General features: G+C 37.7%; 1 protein-coding gene across 1 annotated transcript in view; it reads left to right on the plus strand.

The window, feature by feature from the left end:
- TEX9 (testis expressed 9) overlaps window positions 1-15,235 on the plus strand; it is a 57,760-nt gene that overhangs the window by 20,100 nt on the left and 22,425 nt on the right. Inside the window, exons 7-9 of the mRNA XM_039230655.1 lie at window positions 764-942; window positions 3,793-3,875; window positions 4,762-4,935. Of these exons, the coding sequence (XP_039086586.1) occupies window positions 764-942; window positions 3,793-3,875; window positions 4,762-4,935 (436 nt within the window). The remainder of the gene's footprint in view (window positions 1-763; window positions 943-3,792; window positions 3,876-4,761; window positions 4,936-15,235) is intronic.

Consider the following 15,235-nt stretch of genomic DNA (forward strand, 5'->3'; position numbering starts at 1 on the left):
GGTAGAGGGGAATGGGGGTGATGGGCATGGAGGAGGGCACTTATGGGGATGAGCACTGAGTGTTATATGGAAACCAACTTGACAATACACCATTTAAGGAAAAAAAATTAAGTTAGGCTTTAAATTAGGTAAAAAGTAAAAAAGACATTTGGAATCATAAACTTGTTGGGTTAGGCCTGGTGCCTTCATCAATGCCTTTACTAGTGACTTTTATATTTCTTCTCTTGTTAAGAAAAACAAATCCAGTTTTTTGGTTTACTTTGATTCTGGTTAGAATGTATTTCTTTAGATGGAAAAAAAGTTTATTTTGATTGAACTAGTAAATGTTCACTCTAATTCTCTCAAGTTGTATTATTCTCAGTGTTTGCAGAATTATAGCTAGATGCAATATCACTTTATATAATTCTTCAGCAGCATGTAAGTTAAAAGCCACAGTCTGGATCTGACTTGGGAGGCCAAGTTCAGCACTTTTAGTTTTGATGTTTACTTGTTCAGAGGCAATGCACAGACAAACTGGTTTCATAAGCCTTCTCTAGCTCTGTGACTGTGTGATTCATAAAGATTGAAAGTCAGCTAAGTCTTTTATAATATGATCCTTGGAAGTAGCAATTGTAGGTGTAGTCATAAATTTAAAATTAATAATTTTTAATTAATAATCTTGATATCCTTTTTTTATTTGGATAGAAGTCATATTTCATTTGTATATTGACATTGTATATAATATATACTGAGTATGTATATATGTGTGTGTGTTTATTTATAGTACAAAATTGAAGTACTTTGATGTACATACTGCCAATGATGTTGCCATTCCAGAGGGTTTCTCAGACTTTTCTCTTGCTAAAACAATTAGTAAAATTGAAGGGCAACTGGAGGAAGAAGGCTTACCTGATTGTATCGATGATGATATTTTTTGTGGTGTTAGTAATGACATTGGAACAGGTAAGTTTTGTTTATTTTTATCCTAATATCACAATCACTTAGATATTTGGGAACTATTTTTTTGCATTTCAAAAATGTATTATAATACCTTGCATTTGTTTCAAGATCATCTAGTGGGACATGATGGTAGGAGGAATGAGTGGAATTATAGATGAAATAAAATTGGTTATGAGTCAGTTGTTGAAAGTGGTTTTTCAGTGAGAAAGTGGTTTTTCATTGTCTTTCTACTTTTATATAGGTTTAACGTTTTCCATTCTAAAAAGTAAAAATAAAAAAGACTCTCTGGTATTGGTTTCATTGACCACTTTTCAACTAAGGTTAAAATGCCCCATAGCTTATCATTAAAACATTCTACTTATGGCATGTCAAAAGGATAAATGAATCATTCATGTGACATCAGTTAAAATAATCAAATTAGTTTTCTAATGAATGTAATTTTCTTATGAACTCATTCTCTGCATATCACTTTGAAAAATAAGAAGTTTAGATCCTTTAAAAACATTATCAGTAATGCCTCTAAAATTGTTGAATTTTTGAGGTGCCACCTATGCTGTTGTATACAAAAGACAATTGAATGTAGATAAACAGGTAATACTCAACTATAATTCCGTAAGTTCAGGCAAGCCACTTGGCCTCTCTGTAATCTTCAGTTCAAAATTTAGCAGTTTATATTAGATGGTCATAAGATTATCTTTAAAATTCTCTAATTCTGTGAAAACTATAACAATTTATATGTATGATGATAATTGTGCTGCATGGTAGTCATAAATGAATTCATTTATGAATTTATTACATTTACTGGCTAATAAACGTAAGCTTTCTGGGGGTACTTGTCAGAAGAGAGAAAGAAATGAAGCAAGAAGTTGCCTTTACATCTTTGTCAAGATGCCTTCAAGGACACACTGTTCATATGTAGGCTGTTTTTCAGTACATAGTTACCCATAGCCCCATGACAATATTCCTGCTTGCAGATACATAGAACCAGTAGAAACAGACTACCTTTTTTATGTGTGTGTGTTTTTTTAATGTTTTATTTATTTCTAGGAGAGAGAGAGACAGCGTGAGCAGGGGAGGGTCAGAGAGAGAGGGAGTCACAGACTGAAACAGGCTCCAGGCTCTGAGCTGGCAGTTAGCACAGAGCCCGACGCGGGGCTCGAACCCACGAACCGTGAAATCATGACCTAAGCGAAAGTGGATGCTTAACCGACTAAGCCACCCAGGCGCCCAGAAATAGACTACCTTCAATTGCTGCTTTCTTTTTATTGTTGAATCACCTCTTTGCCACTTTGCCTGTGTTCCCTTTCCACAATTTTTGGCCCAGTTATATCCCCCTTTGGGGGAGTTTTTCTCTTATTCGACATGATTGCCTAGAATGGGTATCTTACAGGCAAGAGGAAAAGATAATAAAGTAGTTTAGTAGCACATACTAGCTTGTAAGACTAAAGTCAGAGGGAGTTGGGGACGGAACGTTAATGCCATGGCCTGTAGAGATGAGAGGTTAGTTGGGGAGAGAGAGATGGATGAAGTCATGCTCTCCATTTCCACCTCCTTTACACTTAGAGAGCAGCTACTGCAAAGTTCATATTTTTAAATTTATCATTTCCCTTCTATCCTGTGCTAACCTGGAGTGACATGAGAGGTTTGAAGGAGAGTTGAGGCTGGAGAGATCTAGGTGGGTTAGAGCCAGTCATTGTTAATCAGCTCCATAGTAACACTGGAAGCGTTTAATAAGAGCTTTGGGTACACCTCGGTGGCTCAGTCAGTTAAATGTCAGACTCTTGATCTTGTCTCAGGTCATGATCTCACAGTCTGGGAGATCTGCCCCACACATTGGCTTGTCAACACAGAGCCTGCTTGGGATTCTCTCTCACTTTCTCCCTTCATCTCTCCCTTGCGCCTCCCCAGCCCACAGGTCACACATGTGTGCGCGCTCGCTCTTTCTCTCAATCCCAAATAATCTTAAAAAAAAAAAAAAGCTTTGGAAGAGGAGTATGTATGAAGAGATTTTGTGTGTTCTGAGGGATATATTCTAATGACAGAGACCATTCAGGGTGTTTACTCAAGATCAGATCCATGAAAGCAAAGCTTGTTTTATCCCTATTATGCCTGGAACATTTGTAGAGACAATGTATATTTTTTGAATGAATGATTGAATGAATTATGGAGTGAGTTCTGATGTCAGTTTTACTTACTTGTAGAGGCCTAGAAACATCAAAGATTTACTGCTGATATCATTGAATAAAGAACTTTAGGTAGCAATGAAATACTTTGCAAAGGCAGATTTTACATTTTGTGGGGAAAAGCTTCAGCAGTAAGGTGTTAGTGTATTTCTCTGCTTCTAAGGCACATAGACTACATTATAACTTACATGAAATTGGGATGTGTGCTACAGTGAGTGGTATTTTATAATCACAATGGCTAAGATTGAACTGAGTTTTGCTCCAGTGGTTTTCTGTTTTTTTCTACCAAACACTTGGGGATGTTACCAACCTGAAACCACTTTAAATTTTGACTGAGGTATTTTGTACCATTTTGGTAAAGATGAATTCAGTCTGCAAATTTAATGTGAATACTGGCTTGTTCAGACTCTCTGGAGAGGTTTTAGGTTTTTTCCCCCTCTTTACTCCGCTCCAGTGTTGAAATGTGAACAATTCCTTTCTGTTGGGTGGATTTGTTTTCCTTTACCTTGGTAGTATGGGTATTCACTGTCTTTTGTGTTCTCAAGCAGGGATCTCCTGATAAACACCCCATCTACAGCAGTATTTTTCCTCATAAAATAGTGGTCTACCTTCAATTAATGGCATCTTAGACTCAATGACAGACAATAAATGTAATTATTTAAATCCACAGAAGCACAGAACAGGTTTCTAAAGGCCAAACTCCGTATTATGCAGGAGGAATTGGATAATGTTGTATATGAATGCAATAAAAAGGTATGTTTTTAAAACCTCTCAAAATAAATGCTCTGTATTTAAAGATTTTTTTTGTGTGTGTATTTATTTTTGAGAAAGAGAGCACAAGTGGGGCAGGGACAGAGAAAGAGGGGGTACAGAAGTTCCAAAGTAGGTTCTGTGTGCTGACAGCAGAGAGCCTGATGCGAGGCTCAAACTCAGGAGCCGTCAGATCATGACCTGAGCTGAAGTCAGACGCTTAACTGACCGAGCCACCCAGGCACCCCTATATTTAAAGATATTTTAGGCACAGTTTCAATTATTTTTAAAATATATATTTATTGAGATATAATTTATAGTTAAATTTTGAATTAAAAATTGTACGTAGAGGCACCTGGATGGCTCAGTCGGTTAAGCGTCCGACTTCGGCTCAGGTCATGATCTCACAGTTTGTGGGTTCGAGCCCCACGTTGGACTCTGTGCTGACAGCTAGCTCAGAGCCTGGAGCCTGTCTTCGGATTCTGTGTGTGTGTCTCTCTCTCTGACCCTCCCCTGCTCACACTGTCTCTCTCTCTCTCTCTCTCAAAATTAAAACATTTAAAAAATAAATAAATAAAAAATAAAAATTGTGTGTAAATACCGAACTGTATCCTGAGATGTTGAATTTTCACTGAATGAAAGAATTTTAAATACTCCTTAGCAGTTAGAATTTTCTATATAAGTTTTACAAATGGAAGCTGTTAATCACAAATAAAACATCTGACTTCTATTTGTGAAGATGAGAATGGAATGCAATTTGTTATTCTCCTTGAAATAGATAAAAATATCTCATTAAAAATCATATGAAGCTCCTTTTTGTTTTCTGCTTTATGTTTTGATAGCACGTCTTGTGTATTTTTTCACATAATCTATAATTTTATAACTATAGGAAAATGAAATTCAGGATTTAAAGTCTCAAATAAAAAACTTTGAAGAAGATTGTATGAGACAGCAGCGAACAATTAATTTGCAACAGTCTCAAACAGAAAAGTATAAAACTCTTTTTGAAGAGCTAAACAAAAAATGTGATGGATTACAGCAACAGCTGTCTTCAGTAGAAAAGGTAATAATTTTGCTATTCTTCTGACGTAATGTTAAATACACTATAAAACATTAAAGTTACATGTTTGTGTAGACATCACTTTTGATGGTTCAGTTGTTTTGTTATTAGTACTAAAAAGTCTTCCATTATATATAGGAGAATATTAATAGCTTTATTGAGATACAATTCACATACAGTACAAACCACTCATAATTTTTAAAAAAATTTTTTAATGTTTATTTTTGAGAGCAAGACAGAGCACAAGGAGGGGAGGGGCAGAGAGAGAGAGAGGGACACACAGAATCCGAATCAGGTGAGAGAGAGAGAGAGAGACATACAGAATCCGAATCAGGCTCCAGGCTCCACCAAGCTGTCAGCAAGAGCCCACACAAGGCTTGACCTCATGAGCTGTGAGATCACGGCCTGAGCTGAAGTTGGATACTTAACTGACTGAGCCACCCAGGTGCCCCCAAGTCACCCTTTTAAAGTATACAGTTCAGTGGCTTTTTTAAAAGTATTTTGAGAGACAGAGAGAGAGAGATCCCTAAGCAGGCTCTGCTCTGTCAGCACAGCCCAATGCAGGCCTGAAACTCGTGAACCATGAGATGATGACCTGAGCTGAAATCAAGAGTCAGATGCCTAACTGACTGACCCACTGGGCATCCTCAATTTACTAGCTTTTAATATATTCACAGAGTTGTGCAACTATCACCATGATCAATTTTAGAACATATGCACTTAAATGAACATTTTAATTTAAATACAAGTTAGTTACCATATAGTATATAGTGTAATAATGATTTCAGGAGTAGAATTTAGTGATTCATCACTTATCTATAACACCCAGTGCTTTGTCCTAGCAAGTGGTCTCCTTAATGCCCATCACTCATTTAGCCCATCCCCCCTCTGCTGATCTTCAGTTTGTTCCCTATATTTAAGAGTCTCTTATGGTTTGCCTCCCTCTGTTTTTATCTTATTTATCCTTCCCTTCCCCTATGTTAAGAAACTGTTTTGTTTCCTAAATTACACGAGTGAAGTCATATGATGTTTGTCTTTCTCTGACTTATTTTGCATAGCATAATAAGCTATAGTTCCTTCTACATTGTTGCAAATGGCAAGATTTTATTCTTTTTGATCACTGAGTAATACTCCATTGTATATATATGCCACATCTTAATCCATTCACCAGTCGATGGACATCTGGGCTCTTTCCATTCTTTGGCTCTTGTCTATAGTTCTGCTTTAAACATTGGTGTATATGTGCCCTTTGAAACAGCACACTATATCCCTTGGATAAAAACGTAGTAGTGCAATTGCTGGGTTGCAGAGTAGTTCTATTTTTAATTTTTTGAGGAACCTTCATACTCTTTTCGAGAGTGGCTGCACCAGTTTGCATTCCCACCAGCAGTGCTAAAGTGTTCCCCTTTCTCCACATCTGTTGTTTCCTGAGTTGTTAATGTTAGCTATTCTGACTGGTGTGAGGTATCTCATTGTGGTTTTAATTTGTATTTCCCTGATGATGAGGGATATTGAGCATCTTTTCATGTGTCCGTTAGCTATCTGAATATCTTCTTTGAAAAAGTATCTATGTCTTTTGCACATTTCTTCACTGGATTATTTGTTTTTTGGGTATTGAGTTTAATAAGTTCTTTATAGCTTTTGGGTACTAATCCTTTATCTGATAGGCCCTTTGCAAATATCTTCTCCCATTCTGTCAGTTGCCTTTTAGTTTTGATGATTGTTTCTTTCGCTGTGCAGAACGTTTTTTCTTGATGTGGTCCCAATATTTCATTTTTGCTTTTGTTTCCTTTGCCTCCAGAGACATGTCAAGTAAGAAGTTTCTGCAGCCAAGGTCAAAGAGGTTGTTGCTTGCTTTATCTAGGATTTTGATGGTTTCCTGTCTTATATTTAGGTCTTTCATCCATTTTGAGTGTATTTTTATGTATGGCATAAGAAAGCGGCCCGGGTTCATTTCTCTGGATATTGCTGTCCAGTTTTCAGCAGCATTTGCTGAAGATACTGTCTATATTCCATTGGATATTATTTCCTGTCAAAGATTAGTTGGCCATATGTTTGTGGGTCCATTTCTGGGTTCTCTAATCTGTTCCATTGATCTGAGTATTTGTTTTTGTGCCAATACCATACTGTCTTGATGATTTACAGCTTTTTAATACATCTTGACGTCTGGGATTGTGATGCCTCCAGCTTTGATTTTCTTTTTCAGGATTTCTTTGGCTATTCAGGGTCTTTTCCATACAATCTTTAGGATTGTTTGTTTTACCTCTGTGAGGAATGGTGGTGATGTTTTGATAGGGATTGCAATGAATACGTAGATTGCTTTGGATAGTATCAACATTTTAACAGTATTCTTTGAATCCATGAACATGGAATATTTTTCCATTTTTTTCATGTCTTCTCCAATTTATTTCATATACTTTCTATAGTTTCCAGTGTATAGATTTTTCACCTCTTCAGTTAGGTTTATTCATAGGTATTGTACGGTTTTTGGTGCAATTGTAAGTGGGATTGATTCCTTGATTTTCTGTTGCTTCCTTATTGGTGTATAGGAGTACAACCAATTTCTGTGCATTGATTTTACGCCCTGCGACTTTGCTGAATTCATGGGTCAGTTCTAGCTGTTTTTTGGTGGATTCTCTTGGGTTTCCCTGTAGAATATCATGTTCTGCAGAGTGAAAGTTTGACTTCCTCCTTGCCGATTTGGATGCTTTTTATTCCTTTGTGTTTGTTGAGGCTAGAACTTCTTCCAACACTATGTTGAATAACAGTGGCGAGAGTGGACATCCCTGTCGTGTTCCTCACATTAGGTGGAAAGCTCTCAGTTTTTTCCCATTGAGGATGATATTAGCAGTGGGTCGGTCTTTCATATATAGCTTTTATGATCTTGAGGTATGATCCTTCTATCCCTACTTTCTTGAGAGTTTTTATCAAGAAAGGATGGTGTATTTTGTCAAATGGTTTCTCTGCATCTATTAAGGGGTGTATGTGGTTCTTGTTCTTTGTTTTATTGATGTAATGTATCACATGGATTGTTTTGCAGATACTGAACCAGACTTGTATCCCAGTTATAAATCTCACTTGGTCGTGGTGAATAATTCTTTTAATGTATTGTTGAATCTGGTTGGCTAGATCTTGCTGAGGTTTGTTTCATCCATGTTCATGAGGGAAATTGGTCTATAGTTATCCTTTTTAGTGGGGTCTTAGTCTAGTTTTGGAATCAAGGTAATGCTGCCTTCATAGAATGAATTTGGAAGTTTTCATTCCATTTCTGATTTTTGGAACAGTTTCAAAAGAATAGATGCTAACTCTTTAAATGTCTGGTAGTGGGGCGCCCAGGTAGCTCAGTTGGTTAAGCGTTTGACTTCGGCTCAGGTCATGATCTCACAGTCTGTGGGTTTAAGCCCTGCATTGGGCTCTGTACTAACAACTCAGAGCCTGGAGCCTGTTTCAGATTCTGTGTGTCCCTTTCACTCTGCCCCTCCCCAACTCGTGCTCTGTCTATCTCTGTCTCAAAAATAAGCGTTAAAAAGAATTTAAAATAAAATAAAAAAATACATGTCTGGTTAGAATTACCCTGGAAAGCCATCTGGCCCTGGACTCTTGTTATTTTGGGAGATTTTTTATTACTAATTCAATATCTTTACTGGCTATGGGTCTATTAAGTTTTTTTTAAATGTTTTATTTATTTCTGAGAGAGAGAGAGAGAGAGAGCGAAAGCGCGAGCATGAGCAGGGGAGGGTCAGAGAGAGAGGGAGACACAGAATCCGAAGCAGGCACAAGGCTCTGAGCTAGCTGCCAGCACAGAGCCTGATGCGGGGCTCGAACCCACAAACCATGAGATCATGACCTGAACCGAAGTTGGATGCTTAACTGACTGAGCCACCCAGGCGCCCCTATTAAATTTTCTATTTCTTCCTTTTTCAGTTTTGGTAGTTTATTTGTTTCTAGTAATTTTTCCATTTCTTCCAGATTGCTTAATTTCTTAGTGTATACTTGCTCATAATCTCTTATGATTGTATTTCTGCAGTGTTTGTTGTGATCTCTCATCTTTCATTGTTGATTTTATTTATGTGGGTCCTCTCCTTTTTCTTTTTGATCAGACTGGCTAGGGATTTAACAGTTTTGTTAATTCTTTCAAAAAACCAGCTCCTGGTTTCATTGATCTGCTCTACTGTGTGTGTGTGTGTGTGTGTGTGTGTGTGTGTGTGTGTTTTGGTTTTGGTTTCAGTAGCATTCATCTCTGCTCTAATCTTTATTATTTTCCATCTGCTGCTGTTTTTGGGTTTTATTTGCTGTTCTTTTTCCAGCTCTTTAGCCTTAAGAGCTGGAAAAGGTTAGATTGTGTATCTGAGACCTTTTTCTTCTTCTTTAGAAAGACCTGGATTGCTATATACTTCTCTCTTATGACCACCTTTGCTGTGTCCCAGAGGTTTTGGGCTATGGTGTTAACATTTTCATTGGCTTCCATGTACTTTTAAATTTTCTCTTTAACTTCTTGGTTACCCATTCATTCTTTTGTAGGATAGTCTTTAGTCTCTAAGTATTTGTTATCTTTCCAAGTTTTTTCTTGTGGTTGATTTCGAGTTTCATAGCATTGTGGTCTGAAAATATTCACAGCATGATCTCGATCTTTTTGTACTTCTTGAGAGCTGATTTCTGTCCCAGTATGTGACCTGTCCTGGAGAATGTCCCATGTGCACTCAAGAATAATGTGTTTTCTGATGCTTTAGCATGAAATATTCGGAATACATCTGTTAAATCCATCTGATCCAGTGTGTCATTCAAAGCCATTGTTTCCTTGTTAATTTTCTGTTTAGATGATCTGTCCATTGCTGTAAGTGGGGTGTTGAAGTCCTGTACTAGTATGGTATTCTTATCAATGAGTTTCTCTATGTTTGTGATTGTTTTATACATTTAGGTGTTTCCACATTTGGAGCATAAATGTTTATAATTGTTAGATCTTTTTGGTAGATAGACCCCTTATATGATATAATGCCCTTCTTCATCTCCTGTTACAGTCTTTATTTTAAAATCTAGATTGTCTGATATAAGTATTTCTACTCTGGCTTTCTTTTGTCAACCATTAGCAGGATAGATGGTTCTCCATCCCTTTACTTTCAATCCGAAGGTGTCTTTAAGTCTAAAATGGGTCTCTTGTAAACAGCATATGGATGGATCTTGTTTCCTTATCCATTCTGTTACCCTCTGTCTTTTGATTGGTATGTTTAGTCCATTGGTATTCAGAGGGTGGTGAAAGATGAATTTATTGCCATTAAGTTGCCTGTAGAGTTGGCATTTCTAATGGTGTTCTCTGGTCGTTTCTAGTCTTTGTTGCTTTTGGTCTTGTCTTGTCTTGTCTTGTCTTGTCTTGTCTTGTCTTTTCTTTTCTTTCTTTCTTTCTTTCTTTTCCTTTTCCTTTTCCTTCCTTCCTTTCTTTTTTTAAATTTTACTTTATGTTTTTGTCTTTTCTCTGCTCAGAGAGTTGCCCTTAAATTTTCCTGCAGAGCTGGTTTAATGGTCATGAACTCCTTTAGTTTTTATTTGTCTCGGTAACTTCTTATTTCTCCTTCTATTTATTTTGATAATTGAGGATATTTATTTATTTACTTTTCTACAAATAGTTTATTGTCAAGTTGATTTACATATAACACCCAGTGCTCATCCCCATAAGTGTCCTCCTCCATGCCCATCTCCCCCCTTCCCCCCACACCCATCAGGCCTCAGTTCTCAGCATTCAAAAGTCTCTCATGGTTTGCCTCTCTCCCTCTCCCCCACTATCTACCCCTTTCTTCTCCCCCATGGTCCTCCATTAAGTTCTTCCTAACCCTCCTATACGTGCAAACATGGTATTTGTCCTTCTCTGCCTGACTTATTTCGCTCAGCATAACACCCTCAAGGTCCATCCATGTTGCTACACATGGCCAGATTTCATTCTTTCTCATTGCCATGTAGTATTCTGTTGTATAGATAAACCACATCATCTTGATCCATTCGTCCGTTGATGGACACTTAGGTTCTTTCCATGTGTTGGCTATTGTTGAGAGTGCTGCTATGAACATTGGGGTACATGGGCTCCTATGCATCAGCACTCCTGTATCCCTTGGGTAAATTCCTAGCAGTACTATTGCTGGGTCATAGGGGAGTTGTATTGTGAATTTTTTGAGGAACTTCCACACCGTTTTCCAGAGGGGCTGCACCAGTTTACATTCCCACCAACAGTGGAGGAAGGTGCCCATTTCTCCACATCCTCACCAGCATCTAGAGTTCTCTGATTTGCTCATTTTAGCCACTCTGACTGGCGTGAGGTGGTATCTCAGTGTGGTTTTGATTTGTATTTCCCTGATGAGGAGGGATGCTGAGCATCGTTTCATGTGTCTGTTGGCCATCTGGATGTCCTCTTTGGAGAAGTATCTGTTCATATCTTCTGCCCATTTCTTCGCTGGGTTGTTTGTTTTTCGGGTGTGGAGTTTGGTAAGTTCCTTATAGATTTTGGATATTAACCCTTTGTCTGATATGTCATTTGCAATTATCTTTTCCCATTCTGTCACTTGCCTGTTAGTTGTATTGATTGTTTCCTTTGCCGTGCAGAAGCTTTTAATCTTGATGAGGTCCCAATAGTTCATTTTTGCTCTTGATTCCCTTGCTTTTGGGGATGTGTCAAGTAAGAAGTTGCTGCAGTGGAGGTCAAGGAGGTTGTTTCCTGCTTTCTCCTCTAGGGTTTTGATGGTTTCCTGTCTCACGTTCAGGTCCTTTATTCATTTTAAGTTTATTTTTGTGTATGGTGTGAGAAATTGATCTAGTTTCATTCTTCTGCATGTTGCTCTCCAATTCTCCCAACACTATCTGTTAAAGAGGCTGTCATTTTTCCATTGGATACTCTTTCCTGCTTTGTCAAAGATTAGTTGGCTGTATACCTCTCGGTCCAGCTCTGAGTTCTCAATTCTATTCCATTGGTCTGTGTGAGTGTTTTTGTGCCAATACCATACTGTCTTGATGATGACAGCTTTGTAGTAGAAGCTAAAGTCTGGGATGGTGATACCTCCCGTTTTGGTTTTATTCTTCAGTATTGCTTTGGCAATTTGGGGTCTTTTGTGGTTCCATACAAATTTTAGGATAGTTTGTTCTAGTTTTGAGAAGTATGCTGGTGTAATTTGGATTGGAATTGCATTGAATGTGTAGATTGCTTTGGGTAGTCATGACATTTTAACTCTATTTGTTATTCTGATCCATGAGCATGGAATGTTTTCCCATTTCTTTGTGTCTTCTTCAATTTCCTTCATAAGTTTTCTATAGTTTTCATCATACAGATCTCTTGTATCCTTGGTTAGGTTTATTCCTAGGTATCTTATGGTTTTTTGTGCAAGTGTGAATGGGATCCATTTCTTGATTTCTCTTTTTGTTGCTTATTTATTGGTGTATAAAAATGCAACCGGTTTCTCTATGTTGATTTTGTACCCTGCAACTTGGCGGAATTCATGGATCAGTTCTAGTAGGCTTCTGGTGGAGTCTGTCAGGTTTTCTACGTAGAGCATCATGTCATCTGCGAAAAGTGAAAGTTGTAGTTTAAAGACTCTTTTTTCCCCCTGCTGCTTTCATGATTCTTTCATTGCCTGAGTATTTTGTGAATTTGACTATGATATGCCTTGCTGATGGTTGATTTTTGTTGAATCTAATGAGAGTTCTCTGTGCTTGCTGGATTTTGATGTTTGTGTTTTTCTCCAGGTTAAGAAAGTGTTCTGCTATGAGATGCTGACATGAACCTTCCACCCCTTTTTCTCTTCATTTCTAGGATCCCTGTGATTCAGATGTGATTCCTTTTTAATGAGTCACTCACTGAGTTCTCTAATTCTTATATCATGTTCTTTTGCCTTAGTTTCCCTCTTTTCTTCTGCTTCATTATCCTCCATAAGTGTGTCCTTTATATCGTTGATTTGCTACTCTGCTTCATCCTTCCTTGCTACCGTGGCATCTATTTGAGATTGCATCTCAGTTACAGCATTTTTTATTTCATCCTAACTAGATTTTACTTTTTATCTGCAGTAAGGTATTCTATGCTTGTTTCAACCCCAGGTAGTATTCTTATTATTGTGATTCTAAATTCTGTTTCATACATCTTGCTTTTATTGATTAACTCCCTGGCTGTCATTTCTTTCTGTTCTTTCTTTTAGGGTGAATTCCTTCATTTCATCATTTTGAGGGAAGAAAAAGTATTAATAAAATGAAAATAAATAAAAAAATAAAAATTTAAAAATTAAAAGCAACACACACAACAAAACAAACAAAGGATACTAGATTCTAGATATGTTTTGGTCTGGTTGTTGAAAGAAGCTTGATAGAATAGAGAAAAAAAGGGAAAGAAAAGAATAGTAGGAAAATGTTTGAAGATTTAAAAAAATGAATACACTAAAATAGAATAAATTGAAATGATGAAAATAGAATTTAAAAAATTTACCAAAAAGTAAAAGATATAGTAGAAAAAATTAAAAATCTTTTTTGTAAAAACAAAAAATAAAAATAATATTTTTCTCTTTCTATAATCAAGAATAAGAAAAGAAAAAAATTTGAGAGATGGACATTTGGACTCCCCCTGAAGTCCAACTCTGAACAGTTAATAGTTCATAAACAAAGCAGACAGAAAGATTTGTGATGGACCTCTAGAGAACAGTTGGCTCAGTTGGACAGGGCTTAGTGTAATGGCTCCATTCTCCACTAAATGGCAGTGCTTAGTTTACTGGGGTGGATTGTTGTGGCGCATGTAGGTGTGTATGCACATGCACAGGAGGGCTGAAAATGACGTTGCCCGGGTACCCATTCTCTAGTATCAGAACTCTGTACTCTTGCCCACAGGCAATCAAGCACCCGTCCTTGGTCTCTGGCTTCTCTCAACTCCCCACATTACCAAGCCTGCCAGGAAGCACCTCTCTTCTGAGTTTTATTTCAGATGGGGCTGTGTTTCCAAACACCTCAATTCTGAGGACCCTATAGCTTTGACCCACTCAGACCCTCTGGTTAAGGGTCTCACTGAGCAGTGGGTGGGTGCTGGCCCGCCCCCAGGAACATTCACATGATTGTTTTGCTGCAGATGCCTAGATACCGTGGCTGGGTGCCTCCCTGCCCCAGAAAAAGTTTGCACAATTGTGTATCAGCAGCATTTCAGGGATTATGGTAAATCACGACACACATCTGGTGCCAGGCTTTACCCTCAACATCCTTGTTCCAACACCAGTGAACAGGGCTGTTCTCTGGGATCCACTGGGACCTTTGCCTTTGGGGAGGCCACACAGCCTCTAACAAATGTCCTTTCAGCAGGGGAACTGCCACTCCCCCTGTGACCTGAGGACCCATTGAACCTCGCTGTCTTCTCCTGGTGATTCACCCTTCCTACTAGAGCTCTGCCTGGTATCAAGCTTCAGAGTTTCAGACTCTGTGCTCCCCTGCTCATAGAGTCTTAAAGGTATCTAAACCCTCTCCCTTCTCCATTCTCTCTTTCTTGTTCAGTCCATTGCAAGCTTTCTACTCTTTATCTCCAGCTGCTTTTGGGGAGAGTGCTTTTCCTGTAATTTCCACCCTCTCTCTGCAAGTAAAAACATCTTCCTACCCTTTGCGATTTCTCGCCCCTCAGTTACCTCTCTGCACCACGTATCTGCCAAATTCTGTGGTTCAGGTTGTGCAAATCGTTGTGTTGATATTCAGCTCAGTTTTCTAAGTGTACAACATGGTTTGGTGTTGATCTAGCTGCATTTCAGTGATGAGAGAGGCAAAGGAAACTTCCATGCTGCTCTGCCATCTTAGCTGGCAATTCTCAAACTTTTATCTGTGTCTTCTTTTCTTACATAAGAACTTAAATCTATAAAATTTCCTCTAAGTGCTGCCTTATTTGCATTCCACAAATTTTAATGTTGTCTTGATGTTTTCATTAAGTTCAAAATATTTTCCAATTTTCTTTATAATTTTCTTGACCATTGGATTATATATTGTTTAATTTCTAAATATTGGGGATTTTTGATGTCTTTTTGTTGATTTCTAATTTAATTCTGTGGTGTGAGAACCTACTCTGTATGATTTCATTCTATTAAAATTTGTATCAACTAGTTTTATGGACCAGCATCTCAATCAGTTATTGAGAGAGGGATGCTGTTGCTGAGATCTCTGACTGGAGTTGTGGAATTGTCTATTTCTCCTTTCAGTTATATCAGTTTTGGCTTGATATGTTTTCAGTCTCTGTTCTGGATGCTTGCACGTTTATGATTCTAGTGTTAATTATTAAAATTTTTTATTAATGCTCCTTTATAATTATAAATAC

The sequence above is a fragment of the Hyaena hyaena genome, unplaced genomic scaffold, assembly GCF_003009895.1.
Source record: "Hyaena hyaena isolate Hyena2069 unplaced genomic scaffold, ASM300989v1 scaffold_49, whole genome shotgun sequence".
Classification (NCBI taxonomy): domain Eukaryota; kingdom Metazoa; phylum Chordata; class Mammalia; order Carnivora; family Hyaenidae; genus Hyaena; species Hyaena hyaena.